Genomic DNA, 17,208 nt, shown 5'->3' on the forward strand with positions numbered 1-17,208 from the left:
TCCGATTCAAAGAGGATTGTAATGGACAGAGTGACCTCTGACTTGATCAGATTGAGGTGAGGTAAGTTGGCATAGAGATAATTTGCTTCTGGTCATGTAAGTGCTCAAGGAATCGAGGTCCTTTAGGCACTGTATGATTTAAGACTTTCAGAGAAAAATAAATGATGGTATATTGGCATATCACTATCTCACATTGTGCTGGTAGCCTATTTGTGATGATCTATTTTTCATTTTAAATGTTAGTGTAAAGGACCAATGAAGAGTAAATTGAGCTGTAAAGTCTTAAATATTATTGCATGGAAAGAACTTGTGCAAAACAGAAAAGAGGAAGAGAATGGGACATGCTTTTGTGGTGGTATGATATATACGAGTGAACTTTGTTGAAGCCTTAGAGGTATACATTGAGCTCATTTTGTCCCTTTCAGTGTCTCTGTGATTAGGTGGATTCCTATTTAAGGAAACAACCTTCATATTGTGATAAGCTAAAAGCATTACTTGAGTAGGTATAGGATAGAATTTACATAATTCACTTCACTTCTGCAGTCTTCTGTTTGTATTTGTATTCTTGATATGTGAACTATATATCCTTAGATGGTGGTGGTATACCGAATCCATTTTGTAAATTTTTAGTTATAGGTTATAACTTCACATTATATTTCTTATCACAACAAAGAGAATAATGGTACTATTATGACATTTGTTAGATTGTTAGTCCATATAAAAGTTTTAGATGCAATTTGTCTATATCTGAATTATAATTTGTTTCGATTTTATGTGAAAAGGAAGAAGTATTGCTTGGAAATTTGAGCATTGCTTGGAAATTTTACTCATATTTTAAGATGTCGATCAAAGGTGCTTATATGTATTCTCATACTTTTAAACTGTTTCAACTCACAGTCCAACTGCATGGGCAAACGTTGGGCTGGGGCCTCAGGCAAATGCTGGATTTGTGGTAGCAGATTATGAAAAATCATCCTTGATCCTCTGTGGGAAAGCTTTCACAGATACTGCTGTATTGAAGAGAGCACTGACTGCTGTTTCTGGCCAAACAGTATCTTCACGTAATGCCCTCCCCTTATCAGCATGGTGAGTGTTAGGAAAACAGCTGAATGTAAGCTTTGATTAATTCATATGGATAGAAAAGATTGTTGATTGTATACTCGTATATTCCAGGCTTCTTGTGCATGGAGAATCTGTTATCTTGTTATTTGCACCAGAAAAGATGGTTCAAAGTAGCACAGCTTTGCATAAAATGTTGGTTTCAAAAGGGGCAGATGTTGCTTTGTGCTCTGATGGAGTAGCAACATTGTATCAAACCAGCGATTCTAAAGCACCAAACCTCTTCAAGCTGCCATCATCGGTGGCCATGCTTTCGGCTGACAGGTAAACTTTAAATGCTTATTTTGTACATCAGTGAGTCCTGTTTGATTAAGTTTTTCAAAATTCTAGAGAAAAAATTGAAATTCAATGGGTCATAGACTCATATGCTATGAATATGCTAGGAAACTTAAGAATATTGTTTTTGTTATGGTGATTTTTTTCAATATTGTACTTTTGTCATAATGCTTATTTCTGTGGGTGGTTTACACTGACTTTGTTGTGTGTAGTTTGTAAGTGTACTCTTGTGAACCTGGGGGAACTAGGGATGTACTCCGGTGAAACTGGTTATGGTGATTTTTTCAATATTCTACTTTTGTCAGAATGCTCATTTCTATGGGTGGTTGACACTGAATTTGAGGAATATAGTTTGTAAACAGGTATACTGAGAGACACTCTTATATTATCTATGTTTTGTGAAGTTTCAGAACAAGGAGATGGGGGAGATACAGATGGGTTTACAGATGGAGGAACTATGCACTATAGGAGATAAAGGGGACTGTAGCACTGCAAATTACCTTTTTTTGTCAGTATATTGTTTCAGAAGTGAATTTAAGTGTTTATCAAAAATCTTGTAATTTCAGGGATTTTAAGGTGTTTCCTAACCATCATCAATAGGAGGGGTAAACCAGAGACATTTCTTGCTTGTACAGGTTGCCTCAAGTGTGTTTTCCCTTTGCTGTTGCTGTTGGAAGTGTTGGGATGCATCTCCAACATCTCCAAGCTCAAGGAATCCCATCCCCAGAAATGAGATATTTTCAGGTGGGGATGCGCCCCCATAAAACTAGAGAAGCACAAGATATAGATCTTTGGGGGTTGCTCATTCTGTTGCCATGTCGGTGCTGAAGGGTATCATAATCCATCAGGAGTTCCAGGCCCAATCGAATATGATGATGTAAAAACATTGTGGAAACTGTTATAGAGCAGGAGCCAAGATGATGAGACAACTGCTAAATGGAACTGTCATTAAAGAGGAAAATAAAGTCCTCAATGGTGCCCTCCAGATCTGCAAGATAGAATTTAACATACAAATGGGAAAGATCTGTCAGTTACTCATCCTAGTGAACTTTATTTAGAAAACAATTATCCTGCTGCATTGAATGACTAGAAGCCCTCACTGACACAATCTGAATTTTTAGTTAGGAGATGTTGGAATCTTATCTCATGTCATGTGACTGCACTTTTCATGCCACAATGTGTTTATATAATTATATCGAATGCTTGAGTATGAAGAATCGTCAAATTTAGCAATGTTGGAGGTGAAGGCTTCTCAATCTTTAGAATGGCAACTCAGAGATAAAGGAGTTGAAGCCTTTGAATTTATATTAGGGGTCATGAAGTCAAGGAATCAATACAAGTCTTTTTAAGATGAAAATGAACAACATCAAGATAATTCTGTCATCATGACATTTAAGATTTTGAAATATTCCTAATTGCAGGCTATTCAGTTTGACATTTGCGGTGGATTCTTAGAATCAAAGGTACAAAGCAATCGATAATAGTAGTATCATTGGGAAAGGAGGATCATCGAGATCTCCACACATCTCCCGAATTTTGGTCCAAAGAGTATGGAGGAAGTCAACATGAAATATTGCAGAAATTGAGTCAATATTAACACAACTATTTTGTCTTGGGGCACGACCCTTTAAATCATTCCATGCTTGTTTCCACCAAAATGTAACTGGTTTAGAAACAAATCAACATAAATGGGTCAAAAGTCTAATACATTCGTAATGTTTCAGGATTTTGTCTAATTGGGACTTATAGTCCTATCCTATGTTATTGAAAATGACTCTTAGAGGTCGGGTGTGCGCTTGGGTCTGGCCCTAGTGTATCATTGCTTGGAGGAACTAGGGATGTACTCTGGTGAACTTGGGGCTTCTTGTTGGCATAATTGCCTAGAAGAGTCATTTTCAACAGAAGATAAATAATATTAAAATATGCTCCTCAATGTGTCTGTGTTACTAGGTATGCCTTTAAGATACCACACACTTGTATCGGGTACAACTAGGTATGGGTTCACTCATGGGTACGCTTAGTTATGCCTTGAGTACATATGTGGGTGTTTGGGTATGCACAAGTACATACCTGAGCATTCTAAAACTCTTAATATCAAATGCTAGTAGATAAAGATAAATATCATATCAATACTTATCACTACCATTTTGGCATTTGGCATTGATCGACAAAGTATCATACTATGAATTGTATTTAGTTTTCCAAATTTGTGATCTTTAAATTTTTGTATATATAATAATATTATATATATACACATGCCCAAACTCACATACCCAAGGGCAAAAAAATTATCTGTACCCACATACTTAGTTCTTGTACTTGCACCCATAATAACAACTAGCAATGCATTGTTTTGTCCTAACTTTCATCTATTTGGTCATTGCATCTCATTCTATAAACACGAACACCAAGGATAGTTTTTTCTGATAGTTTTTTCCTCCAAGTTGCCATTGTTTGGTTTTGAAGTTTGCTTTAGCTTTTCCGAAGGTAAAGGCTATGAAGGAGTAAGATGCACACCAAAAGATTTAGGCATCAAAGGTGAGTAAATCTTTCATTTTTTCAAGTTGGCAAAGGAGAAAACTTCAGTGAAGACATCATCGAGAGTGGTCAAGGTTACATGGTCCAAAACAAGCTTGTCCATTTCTGAGGGATGGAAAAATTGCAAAAATAGACCATTAATCAATAATATGCAGTGTTCCCTATATAGGGGTGATATTTCTAGGGCAATTGATTGTGACGGGCAAGTAAAAGATGTAGGTTTCATTGTCAATTGAGGAGATGGGGCCTAAAGATGATGTTTAAATCATAATCAACAATGCTATAACTTGTCGGGCTGATAGACCTATAGTGGAGACTACATATGGGCACAATTTTTTGGACACCATGGACAATCAATATTGCAAAAGATTGGTAACAAATTGAATGGGTCAAACTAGTATACACGGAGGCCAAGGAGATTCAAATGTTTGACTGAAAGGCCTTCCATATTATTAGAAGTAAATTTACATATATACACTTAATCTCACACACAATTAAGCTTACATTGAAGCAGTTTTCTCAATTATTTAAGATATGATAATAGATTTAGATTTAATGGCCAGCTACACAAGGACAAGAGTAAGAAAAACACAAGGAAACTGTTTCCTTGTCAAGGGACGATGAGGTTGAATACAATGAGTGTATAAAGTACACGACTGATGATAATCCTAACAAGAAATTCTGACACCTATCTCCCTGGAGGACACTACAGGTAAGAACATTGTTAGAGTGCTTTTTTCCAAACGTAAACTACACATGTTGGAACTCTTACTAACATAAATAATACTTGACCTTGCATGAGGATGCTTAGCAATACGAAACTAGGAGTAATGGAATTTGGGGCTACATGATAGTATATTATAGGATTCTAATGTAGCGATGTCATGATGGAAGAGAGTGTGGAACATAATGATTCAAATAGCAAGCATATACTAAGAGATCAAATAAGCTTTGGCCAAACCACCTTTTTAAGTTGACCATTGGCATACAAGCTAAAGCAGAGACTTCCCCTTCTTTGCTCAATATTTGGCACCTGTTTGGAAACACAAATCAAACAAGGAATACACTGTACACACAATACACTAAGCATACATGAGCAAACAAAGCATCGATCCATGCATTATCCATTTGTCAATTACTCACAAATATTAATCAATTGTGTTCACAGTATATATTTTACACAGCTAATAGAAGCTAAATTTTTATCAATAACACAATGATTCATATAAAAGCATATCAATAACACAATGATTCATATAAAAGCATAGAGTATACAAGATTACAAGTGTGTACAAAAGCATAGCTGAATTCTTATTTCAGCTCAATTGTTTCATAATATGTCTATATAATGAATGGTGAATGCAGTATTGTATGAATATTTTAAATTTCTTATATTTTTAAATTTTCCCGATTTTCTTTTATTTCCATCCCCTAAAAAGTCCTCCCAATAAAGTGTTCCAAAAACATGGCTTCCTGTCTCTTGCATCCTAGAAACTTGGTGCAATTGAGGGTGATGCAAATGAACTGAGCTTTAAGAAGATGACATCCAGAAGCTGCATGCACAAAATCGTCCTCTTGTTTATTCAAATACATATCACGCAGTTAACTCATACCTGTATTATTAGTTTTATTGTAAAAGAAATGTGAATTTGGAAGTCCCCATGGGCATAGGATTCCTTTTAATTTATAATTATTTTTCATATTTTAATGCATCACAAATGTAGATGTTACTGCTTTAAAACAAAGATATTCAACTAACTTCACCACATTCACTCAAGTTCATACTCTAGTGATATTTGTGTCAAAAGAAGTCATTACCCTTTATACATCGCACTATTCTTATCTTACCACCCATTGGCATCCTACATGCAGAGCATGAATTTTATGTTTAAAAAATTAAATATCTTCACTCCCTTTGCATATTGCAATCATCCCTTTGATACTATCATACAAAAATATACTCTCGAATGAGCACCTTCTTCAAAGCATATCAAGGTTTGTAACAGGCATTTTAAATGATATACTTTAACTAATGCTTTTGATGATCCCTTGATGCTCATAGTTAAGTGTCACCCTATAATCTGGGACCATACTATTCTTATAGTTTTAAATTCAACTTGGATTAACATTTTTATTATATCTTTGAGCCTATTAAGTGCCATTTGGTGAAGATCACAACTCTAAATTTGGGGAACCCATCTATAGCTAGGGGGCACCAAATGCAGTGTAAACCATCAAGCAAAAAGTGGCTTACTTGCCTTGCATTGATAACAGTTTCATTTGTTGACCATCTGTTTTTTTTTTCAAACTAAAGGATTTTCATGATATTGAGGGTTACATGGGGGCATGTCCCTGGGGTTTTCCTTGGTATCCTTGTTCCTGAGGTGTTTCAGTATGTGAGGATGGACAAGAAACATCCCTTGGACTGTCCTGTGAGCTGCCAGCTGTTGCCCACATTTTCTAAAGAAGGAAAATTTGTAAAAGACAGTAAGAAAACGTAAATCTTATCGGACATCAAGGATATTAGGAAGGATAGGCTGCAATCTATGAACAATCATTTTAGTTATGATATTGTATAACAAATGGGTAATGAAACATGCTTATATCACTCAGGCTTTTCAGATGCATATTAATTTGGACAAGAATGGAATGAGTAAAAGTTTAGTCTTTGAGACTTGTTGCTTGATGACATACCATTTGTGATTTCTTGCTTGACAGTGGATCTTTCAACCACCCTAGTAACCTATTGCCAATATATTCCAGAACTTTTGGTAAATTTGTTCAGGTAAACCAACCACTTGGTCCTTGTCATTGTCAGCTTGCACTGAGAAAAGAGTGTACTTTGTTTTGGTTAGTATTACTGGGATCATATAAACTTGATTCTTTAGCTTTTCAATAATGTAAATTTTTTCTGCTGCAGCTTATTGTGTTATCTCATATGTCAACGAGTGGTTCTGCTAGTAGTAGTACATTTTAAATTGAATTTGAAAGTGTGAATTGTTATAAAGATCCTCCTCCCGTTAGTTCAATGTTATGATTGTTTATAAATGTTGTGATAAATTATAATTTCCTATATTTTGAATTTTGTTATTTTTAAAATTTACTATTTTCCAAAATTTAAAATGCAATTGGCCACAATTCCCAAAAAGCTGCCTCACGCCACTGCCATCTCCAAAACATACACCCATATTTTTTGCCCTCTATCGTGGAAATTCCATGGAACATAATCAAATTCTAATGTTTTGGCCGAAGCTAATATTCTGTGCATCTTGTTTGAACTTCAGGCATATCATATTTTCACAATGCCATTTAGCAATTGGTTCCTATAAAGAAGAAAGAAATAATCCATTGCTAATAAAGAAATCACGGCCATCTGAATATTCTTTCTTGAACTTTTATGCTGGATAGCTGTGAACACCCTCTTGCTGCCAACTCAATCCTTACGGTACTGGTTTTTTTTATCAAATCACAATTCATTTTTGAATGGTTTTGATATATGGTCATTAATCCTTTGGGTATTATGGCTTCTAAATTGCTTTCTTTGAGTTTGGTTTACACATTTTGGACATCAACATCTATGTGTGGAGAAACGACAGCCTGCAAATCATAACCAGTTATTAACTCTTGTGGAGGAGTTGAAGCCCACGACACAGGATAACTACACTGTTTGAGGAAAGACTCAATCTCTTTTCAAAATTTATGACACCATAGGTTAGAAAAATAATGAGGGAGGGGGTGATGCAGATGGTTGAGCCTCACACGAATGGACCACACAAGGTATCCAAAAGATATGCTGATATTGCTCTTCAACCAACAAACCAGCAGCTCTGCAATTCTTTGCGTTGTCTGTTATGACTTGAACAACGTCTCTAGCACCCCCTTGTTCAATGGCCTCAATTAGGACGTTAGCAATAAATGGCCCATCTTTTACTTGGCCCTCACAATCCATTGCTTTCAGAATTCATTGCTCCTTTAGGGGACATCACAAGGACATTGATCAAGTGACGGTTCCTAGAATCCTTCCACCCATCTGAAACAATTGTCACCCTTGTTTTAACCCATGAGTCCTTTACGGGCTTCAATTGATCTTCAATCAGCTGGACCTCTTGATCCAACAAGGTGGTACGTACTTTCTCAACCCGTGGCCGCAATACCCTCTCGGAGCTTCATTGGCAGCCCTCAACGTGTCCTTCCAAAGTGGAGAGCAAACAACGTTAAAGGACAACCTATTTGTATAGAGGCATCTTCCCACCTTAATGTCAGCAACTTCTTCACTCTTATTTTGTAAAGTAGTTTCTAGTGGTCCCTTTCTTTTGTGTGTGAGGGGTATAGATTCAGTCTCACTGTCCGCTGCAATACCAAAAAAGGGGCGGTCTTGTACCATGACATCTAGGGGGGAGGTGGGGTTGCATTCCCTTTGCTCTTTTCTTACTTTTATTGCTACTGAGTTCGGTTGTCCTATGTTTGCTCTCTTTAGTTGCCTCATGCCCTTCAATATATTTTAACACGGTTTCATTTGGTATAGGGGCACCTTCTTTGCCAAGGCATTTCTTGACTGCTCGTCTAGTGTATCCACACAAATGACCTATTGCATGATAATGAGAACTATTTCTTTCTACACAATTCCGAAATCTCCAATAGAAGCACGACCTCTTGGAAGGGGTTTTATAATATCTACATACTTCCATATAAGAGAATTAGAGCGGGGTTCTATTCTTTGTTCGGTATTGCCAATTGATGAAGAGGTAGATGCCATTGGGGTTCGTTTTCCTATGGCAATAAACTAGATACATGTTCATTTTATAATTTATATGCAAGAAAATGAAAAATTGAGAAAAAAATGGAAAGAACTTATGAAGAATGAAAGAGAAATGGAAAAATAAAAAAACTAGAACAAAAATAAAAGCAAATGGAACAAGAACTTACCTTTTCCAGCCATTGTAAGCTTGCAAATGTGTAGGAATGAGGCACAAACACTTGATAACACCCACAAATCAATCTTTGAACTCCTCGTACAATCAAACTCTTGCTCAGCCACCTATATGCTGTTTCTTAAGACGAAATAAGCTGTTTGGAAACAAAAAATGACAATGAGAGGCCACCAAAAACATTTCATAACAACCTTTGAGGGTCGTAGACACCAAAAACTCATTAAATTTTGCAAACAAAACACTTAATTGCCATCCATGGGGCCCATAAATGACTTGGTTCGAATGTGGTTCAAACTTGGTTTGACACTTAACGCAGTGGTCCACCTAGGTTCAAACTTGGTTCGAACTAGCAGGGAAATTTTTGCACCTTGCTCGGACTAGACATCAAACTGGACCTGAACTTCGAACTAGTTCGAACTTTTGCTGGTCCGGGGGGTGCAGGGACGAACCATGGTAACTTAGGGATTCAAGATCACCTAAATTCACCAAAGATCTTTACTTTTCTGATTCAACCTTATTCAAGTTCACGACAATCAGCACATATGGAACTTTTTTAATACCCAAGTTACCGATTTTGGTTCTGGTGATGCGTGGATGCACATATTTTTTATTTTTGGGATTTTGGATGCATTTGTCCGTCCATACATAAAACTATATTTAAAAAATAAAATATTAATACATATATTTGTAAAGTTGTCAACTATAATTTATGTATGCAAAGAAATACAAGAAATATACATAAATAAACCATTCATTGAATCATTATCATAATCAAATTGAAATAACAGTAATGTCTACTTAGTAAATTACTTGAGTTCAAGATTCCAATGCAACTCGAATTACAAAATCAAAACATAGTTCTTGGATCAATGTTGATCAATCAAGAGTCAAGGCTCAAGATTCAAAAATTACATTTAGTCATTCAGAATCATGAGGATTCTCAAAAAAATCCAAATTCTCATCGTCTCCTCCTGTCGCAATACTTGCAAGATCATTTGTACCATGCATGGTTCCAATTGTGCAAGATGCATGTGCTATGATGTTATCAACATGATCATCTGTCATCATAGTAAGATCTTGAAGTGTTGCATCCAAGTTTGCAGATTCAGGGGCTACATCCCAAAGTTTGGTTGACCCTTCCTTGTATCCATCCTCCTTATGTGACAAAAGACACAAGTTGGTATGTATATAAACCAAGTCCTCGGTTTTCTTTGAGCCCAACCGGTTGCATTTCACTGAATGGATATAGTAGTATGTACTCTAATTCCATTCAACAGTAGAAGAACTTGCAACTTGAATAGTCTTCATAAAAATTTAAAATTAAACATACAAATGAAAAGCAAATTAGAGAATGTTAAACACTAAAGTGTAGAATACAATTGCTAAATAAGTAAATAAATGGAAACTTGTGAGAGGATCTTGATTGCAAGAGGTTGTAGATGCATGAATGATTGACCATACATGTACCACCATGTGATAGCTCCCATGTCATTTTGGTCCTTTATTGCATATGGAGGAAGTTTTGATCCTGAAGCAAATAAGTCAAATTCTTGCCTCACCTTTTGGTGCATTTCATCATCTGGGAAGAGTCTTGCAAATGCAGTATAGCACCCAGTAGCAACTTCTTCATCCACATATGGTGCAATTCTACCCAGCATAGCAAGTATTTTCTGGCTATAGTACTTTGGAAATAAGGCATATGCAAAAAGGTGCAATGGCGTAGTCATCCTCTCCCAACGATGATGAATGATATCCTCCACCTCTTTGCACAAGGCTTCACATTCTGTGGGGATAGTCTCCGGAAACTTGTGATGATCATGTGGTGTGTCTCCATAATGGAGATGCAACATCAATATTGAAGTTATCACTTTGTTCTTGCCTTGCTGCTGAACTTTGACTATCAATAGTGGCCATTCTTGCACAATAGAAACTATGAATCTAATAAGAAAATAGAAAAAATTAACTTAGAAATGCTTAAAAAAACTATGAACATGAAACATACAAGTGCAAATATTCAATACAAAAATACTCAAAAAAGATGGCTAGGCTTATTCCTTCATTTCTTTAAAAAAAGAAAATAGAAAAATCTTGAAAAAATTCTTCTAAAACTTGAAAAATTCTTGAAGATCTTAAAAAAATCACTATAAGAGCTCATGAAATGGATTGAATGCTTACCTTAGATGCTTAATCGTCCTTTGTGGAAGCTCAATAGACACCCTACGAATGATCCTCTTCAAAACTAATGACCTTGCTTTTAGAATGGCACAATAGAGACCAAATGAGAAGAGAGCCTAGCTGCAAACAAAATGGGAAAAATGGCCAATGATGGCCTCTTTTAGGGCCGTTTTAGGGTTGTGAGGCAAATAAGAGAAAATAAACAATAAAAAAATATATAAAGCACATGTTTTATTAAGTCACTTAAGTGACTGGCTGCTGAAAACATCCGGATGCTCACGGAATGCACCCAGATGCTCTCCCAAGCACCCCGCGTTCATCCGCAAGAGAAGATAGTGCTTCCTGACAGCACTCCCCATGCATCCTCCCGCATCTGCACACCAGATCGCATCAGCATCCGCACCCCCCTCCAGACCAAATGCATCGGTAACTTAGTTTAATACTAAGACTCCACATTATTCGAAAGGGCAATAGATGACAAAAATTATTGTTGCAGACTAGTTTTCTTGTTGATTTGGCTGACATAACAGCGAAATATTTAGAGATTTTTAGAAGTGTATCTATTGGCCATTGTTAATTTTACAATTAGATTCATCCATACACGTTTATGGTGAATTGAGTTTACTGCAGAGATTTTCTTGAAGTGCCAGACAATTACTGAGTCTTTTGCATTTTGTGCCACCTAGAGGCCTAAACTCCCTGTCCAACTTCCTCTGAACTTCTTTTGAGTTTCCATCAACAATACTAAGATTTGATCGCCACAACAGTTGGGGAACTTTGAGAGGTTCTAAAGCCAATTAAAAATATGTTGACATCCGGTTGTCTACGAACTCTGCCATTTTGGTGGCAATCTTTGAGCTTACTTATTTGTTTTCTTTCTGCCATTTTGGTGGTGATCTTGGAAGTTGCTTATTTGTTTTCTTTTTTGAATATGTAAAGCTTGTTTAGAATATTTTAGGCTAGGCCTCTGTTGGCAATGCCGTTATTACAGATGTTTACAAAATTTTTCCTGCTAAATTTGTCCATGCCTTTTTTGCATTATTTTTATGCTCCAGTTCTCAAGGCCTTTATATGTGATTTGATATGCATTTTTTGTACGGGAGAATACATAATGGTTTTTTGGCTTCTAATTTCAACTTTCCAACTAGACTATAGTGTGTGGCTCTCTAATTTTAGATTCTCTTTATTGAGAGTGCAGCTCAGGTGTTATTCCATCTATATCCAAGCTTACACCTGGGCAAGCTGCCTATCACTTTTTGGCTGGCTACCAAAATGGAAACTTCATGCCTGCATATGAATCAGGTCCTATGTCTCTTGATCCTGTGGCAGTTGCCAAGGAGTTTTCTTCACAGGTTATACTCTCTGATTTTTGCAAATCTTTTTTGAGGAAAATGTTTCAATTATCTATTACTGGGACAATATATGAATTTTTGATGTATGTATAACCTTACAAATTGGTTGGTACCTCTCAGCTAACAAACAACAAAATTCCCTCATTTCTTGTTAATGTTAACGAGAAGGAGAAGACTCTGTCAGGTATGTCCCCACCATGAGTTTTATTGCAGAACATTTGAGTATTTTCTAGGCATGTGAATGGTTGCCCATTGTCAGTGATTGGTTGTGAAGGATGTTAACTTTTATTGATATAGTGGAAACCAAATGTTCTTTTTTAGTCTTGTACACACAATGTGTCATTAAGATTTATGCAATACCATTTAAGTTTGTTTGCTAAATTTTGGTAGCTTTGTCATGGTCCAACAGGAGAGGATATCTTGAAATTGGTGGAAGCAACTCTTTCAGATAAGTTGCCTTCAAGTAAAGCGAAGAAGCCATCTAATACGGCAGGTATAGAGTATGTTATGATGTTTAATAATGAAGATTATTATATACTTCAACTTCTTATACAATGGCATTGTTGGGCAGTTGATGATTTGAAGGCAAAGTACACAAATTTCATGTCTGGGAGGTTTCCAGATCTGCCAGAGGATATTTCATTCTAATCACTTTCTAGGGGCTGAATAGGTAGTTGTTGAGCACATCTTGCTGGCGTGAATGTGCATCTTGCAAATATTAGGATGGGATAAAAAGAATAAATTACCAGTAAATGCTATTAATCCGTTATTCAATCATTCATTTCTTGTTCCCATAAACAAGCATGTCACTTGATTTGTTGCAAGTTAGAAAGTTACCTCAATACATTTACCAACTTGTTCTAAATGTGCAAGTAAAGACTGTTGGTTCAAATTCATGCCCATGTGGGAGGCCTTTGGCAAGAAAAGCATGAAGTTAAAAATTAGGGGAAATTTAATATCTTGTCACAATGAGTTTGGATCCATAAGATAAAACATTGAGTGCATTAATAACAGTTATTAACTTTGACCTTTTGCGTCGTTTGGCTAAGTTCTTACGTTGTTAGAATCTTCCTACAAGGAGATCTTAAATTGATCTGTAGGCTAGTTACGCTCTTAGAACTCTTCACATCCATCCTGAGGAATTGATGTATTCGATTGAAATTTGCAAGTCTCACTAAGAGTGTGGCTGGTTATTGTTGAAATTTTACTCATCCTATTTCTTTTGTGAGCCAAGAGCTAATATGCACCACATACAAGGCATTTAACTGCCATTTATTGAAGAGCATTTAATATTTGCAAAGGAAAATTCTTTTTATATTTTGCTAAAATTGTAGAACAACGTGAGGATGATGAATATCTGTGGGATATAGACAGTAAATGGATTCGGGCTAGCTGGTAGATTCTGTTGGGTATCAGCAGTTGTAATAATGTAATGGTATGAATCTTTAGTCTATTCCTCTATTTTGGACAGCTATTGATTTATTAGGAACCTTCTGTCGGATATTTGAAGTCCTATGGTTATTTTGTCTTCCCTCTAATTGTGTCTTGGCCTTTCACATTTTGGACAACTCAATATGTTTATTTATTTGGTGTACACTGTAAACTGCAGCTAGAAATGTAGTTGTAAAAAACAGAGATTAATAAGAGAGCTTTTCGTGCTTCAAAATGGATGTTACCTTTATGGCCTAGTTACAGGAGTGTGCCCCACCCCTGCGCATCCAGGCTGGATGTGTACCAGTTTGGAAACGTTGTCTGGATCTGTGTGTATGCATCCAGGATGCACATCATGGATTATATATTTCTTATTTTTTTTGTCTATTTGACATTGATTAATGATGAAGTATCATACTATCAATTGATTTAGTTTCACAAATCTATATGTTACAATTTTTTAAATATTTTTTTACATCGTTTGTCTGTGTTTGGGTGGTGCGGGAGGGGGTACCCAAACACTTCCAGGCCTCTATATGTTTTTTCACACATCCTTGTGCTAGGTTCTCTTATCAGCATCCAAAATCAATAACTAAGCTTTATGGTGAACCACTATAAATTGTGTTGTTTATCTGTGATTGTTTGTCTTCTATTATATGTAGTGCCACATCAAATTTTTAGGGGAAGTACAATAGGGGACAGGTGTTCAAGACACTTTGTTTTTGCCAATTTTGGGGATGGCTAGGAGACGACTATATAACAACAGGGAAAATTGAAATATATAGAGAAATTATAAATATATATATTAAAATATGGACAGCACATGCACTTATACATAAAAGACCTTAAAATATAAGAATTAGTAGAATTCATATGCCAAATTTGTGTTTCTTTGAGTGTCAAACAAATTTGTTCTAGAAGTTGAAGTCAAATTCCCCTCAGCGTGCCTAAGGCCCAAGACGTTTTTGTGATAGGGATGTTTGTAATGTCCCCTCTTGAGACAATAAAGTATTCTAGGTGGTTATCTCCACTTCACTTTATATGGTGCCAATCAATTGTAATAAATTTTTTTTAATTAGAAGTTGATTTCTAGATATTACAGAATATGATGTCGGGCATTATCTAGTGTACAGGCATTACATGCTTATGAATTGGTTGATAAGAATGTGAAGATATATTAGTTATGGTTGACAATCTTATGTAAAAAGTATATTTCTTTGAACTATGGCTCTAAATATATGTTTTAGATAAAAATGTTTCCAACAAGGGCTGAGGTTATTAATATAACAAGTTATATGTAACTTGGATAGTATTGTTTAGAAACAATATGTACTTTAAAAAAATGTTTTCCCTCAAGAGTGAACGTTGTATCCGACTTATAATCCGTTGTCTATGTTACACATAGAAGTCTCTTATTTGCACTATACACAGCTACTGATAACGTCAATAGTTATTTTCTTAGGAGCTATTTGCTTTCACTGTTCGGGTGTCACAGATTAGATAAAAGTTGCCGGTGTCTTCCCCTATTACCAGTATGATGATTTACGTCTTACCTTCTTGTGGGTCAAGTATGATATTGCATATCTTGTTAGAGAAATAGGTCTTGTCGTTATAGTCAACAACAGGGCAAGTATCGTGGACACCTTATTTATTCACGCGAAATCCTTCTTTATCCTTGGAACGATGAAATGTTTGGGTGTTCACTACCTTGCAGATACAGAGCTCCGAGTGCTTATGCGTGGATGTGTTTGATGATTATCTGCCCTCACATTGGTTCTGTCCGAGTATTATGCAGCTGCGTTTGTTGACTCCCGCACAGAGTTTGGTGTCCAATGTTGATGTGCGTCCCTCGATAGAAGAATGCTTCTTCCTCTTTATATCCCAAATCCTTATTCGATGCCCCTTTTTAGTACGTCTTCTTCATTTGAAACATTGAGATGCATTGCAATAGTCCCGTCACTTGTATCCTTTAATCACATGATTTTGTATTTAATGCTTTTGGCCAATATTAAGAATGTGTAGCCTTGAATGATCGATAGAAGTGATATGGTATTTATAATTGTTTAAATCATTTGTTATTTAAAATACACCTTTCACTTCGTTATTGCTCTTTTAAATATTTTTTAAAATTATCTTCTAATTATCAACTATGTTAATTTCATAATAGATTTATTTCTATTTTAATATTTATTATTATTTATTTAGTTAATCTATTGATTTATTCGTTTACTTATTTAATTATAAGTACTATATTATTATATTAATAAAATAGCTAGTTTTATATTATTAACATGGCTTGAATTCCATTTAATTTAATTTAGCTTTACTCTTATTTAATAATGTTGTAATATTTTATTATTATTGGAAATGGGGCATGACAATGTTTTTGCGACAGGGACAACCGGAAAATACCTAGGACACATCCCTAGGTAACACTTATTATTTCTTAATCTATACATTTCTTTATTCACACTTTATTATTTACAATTGGTATTAGAGCTTGGTAGTGAAGTTGTGGTTGGTAATCAATGAAGACTTTCCAAAATAACAAAGGAAGTAAATAAATGGAAAATAAGAAAAAAATTGTAGGGCAAAATGTAGAAATTTTCACTCACATGAAAAGTGAAACCAAAAAAATCAAATTCAATGATGGATGAAGTTGAGAGAAATAGAAAAGAAAGAAAGGCTTGAGAAGCTTTCACGATAGGAACAACTGAAAAAATACCTAGGACATATCCCCAGGTAACACTTATTATTTCTTGATCCATACATTTCTTTATTCACTCTATATTATTTACAATTGCTATTAGAGCTCGGTAGTGAAGCTGTTGTTGGTAATCAATGAAGAGTTTTTAAAATAACAAAGGAAGCAAATAAATGTAAAAAAAATAAAAATTGCAGGCTAGAATGTAGGATTTTTGACTCACATGAAAAGGGAAAGCAAGAAAAAACAAATTCAACGATGGATGAAGATTGAGAGAAAGTAGACAATAGAGTAAGGGCCAAAGTTTTTCTTTCATTTTCCAACATTATTGTCTTAAATGTCTTAGCTTAGAAGACATCAAAGGAACTGTGGGATAGAGTTTTTGATATGTATGTGATGGCTTCAACTACAAATAATGTTTTCATCATGAAGAGCTTATGTGATAAAAAAAAGGTGGGATTGTATCAAATCACTTGAATAAATTTAATGCTTTAGTTAGCCTATTGATTTCATTGGGTATCAATTTGGATGATAAAAATAAAACTATTGTGTTATTATGTTTTATTGAGTAGTGGGAAAGTGGTGATGATAGTCAACACATTAGTGACTTTAAAGAGAAAATTAAAATTTGATGACGTTGCAAGTACACTTCTTAGCAAAGACATTTGGAGAAAAGATCAAG

The 17,208-nt window shown here is 35.4% G+C and overlaps 1 protein-coding gene across 1 annotated transcript in view; it reads left to right on the plus strand.

The window, feature by feature from the left end:
- LOC149534537 (uncharacterized) overlaps window positions 1–13,420 on the plus strand; it is a 101,419-nt gene extending 87,999 nt beyond the window's left edge. The window contains exons 6-11 of the mRNA XM_089803008.1: window positions 898–1,086; window positions 1,174–1,383; window positions 12,238–12,391; window positions 12,512–12,575; window positions 12,801–12,884; window positions 12,963–13,420. Coding sequence (XP_089659134.1) covers window positions 898–1,086; window positions 1,174–1,383; window positions 12,238–12,391; window positions 12,512–12,575; window positions 12,801–12,884; window positions 12,963–13,039 — 778 coding nt within the window. The 3' untranslated portion in view covers window positions 13,040–13,420. The remainder of the gene's footprint in view (window positions 1–897; window positions 1,087–1,173; window positions 1,384–12,237; window positions 12,392–12,511; window positions 12,576–12,800; window positions 12,885–12,962) is intronic.
- The last annotated feature ends 3,788 nt before the right edge of the window (window positions 13,421–17,208 follow it).

Source organism: Cupressus sempervirens, chromosome 10, assembly GCF_028749045.1.
Source record: "Cupressus sempervirens isolate cs-2001-9-10 chromosome 10, ASM2874904v1, whole genome shotgun sequence".
In the NCBI taxonomy this organism is placed as follows: Eukaryota; Viridiplantae; Streptophyta; class Pinopsida; order Cupressales; family Cupressaceae; genus Cupressus; species Cupressus sempervirens.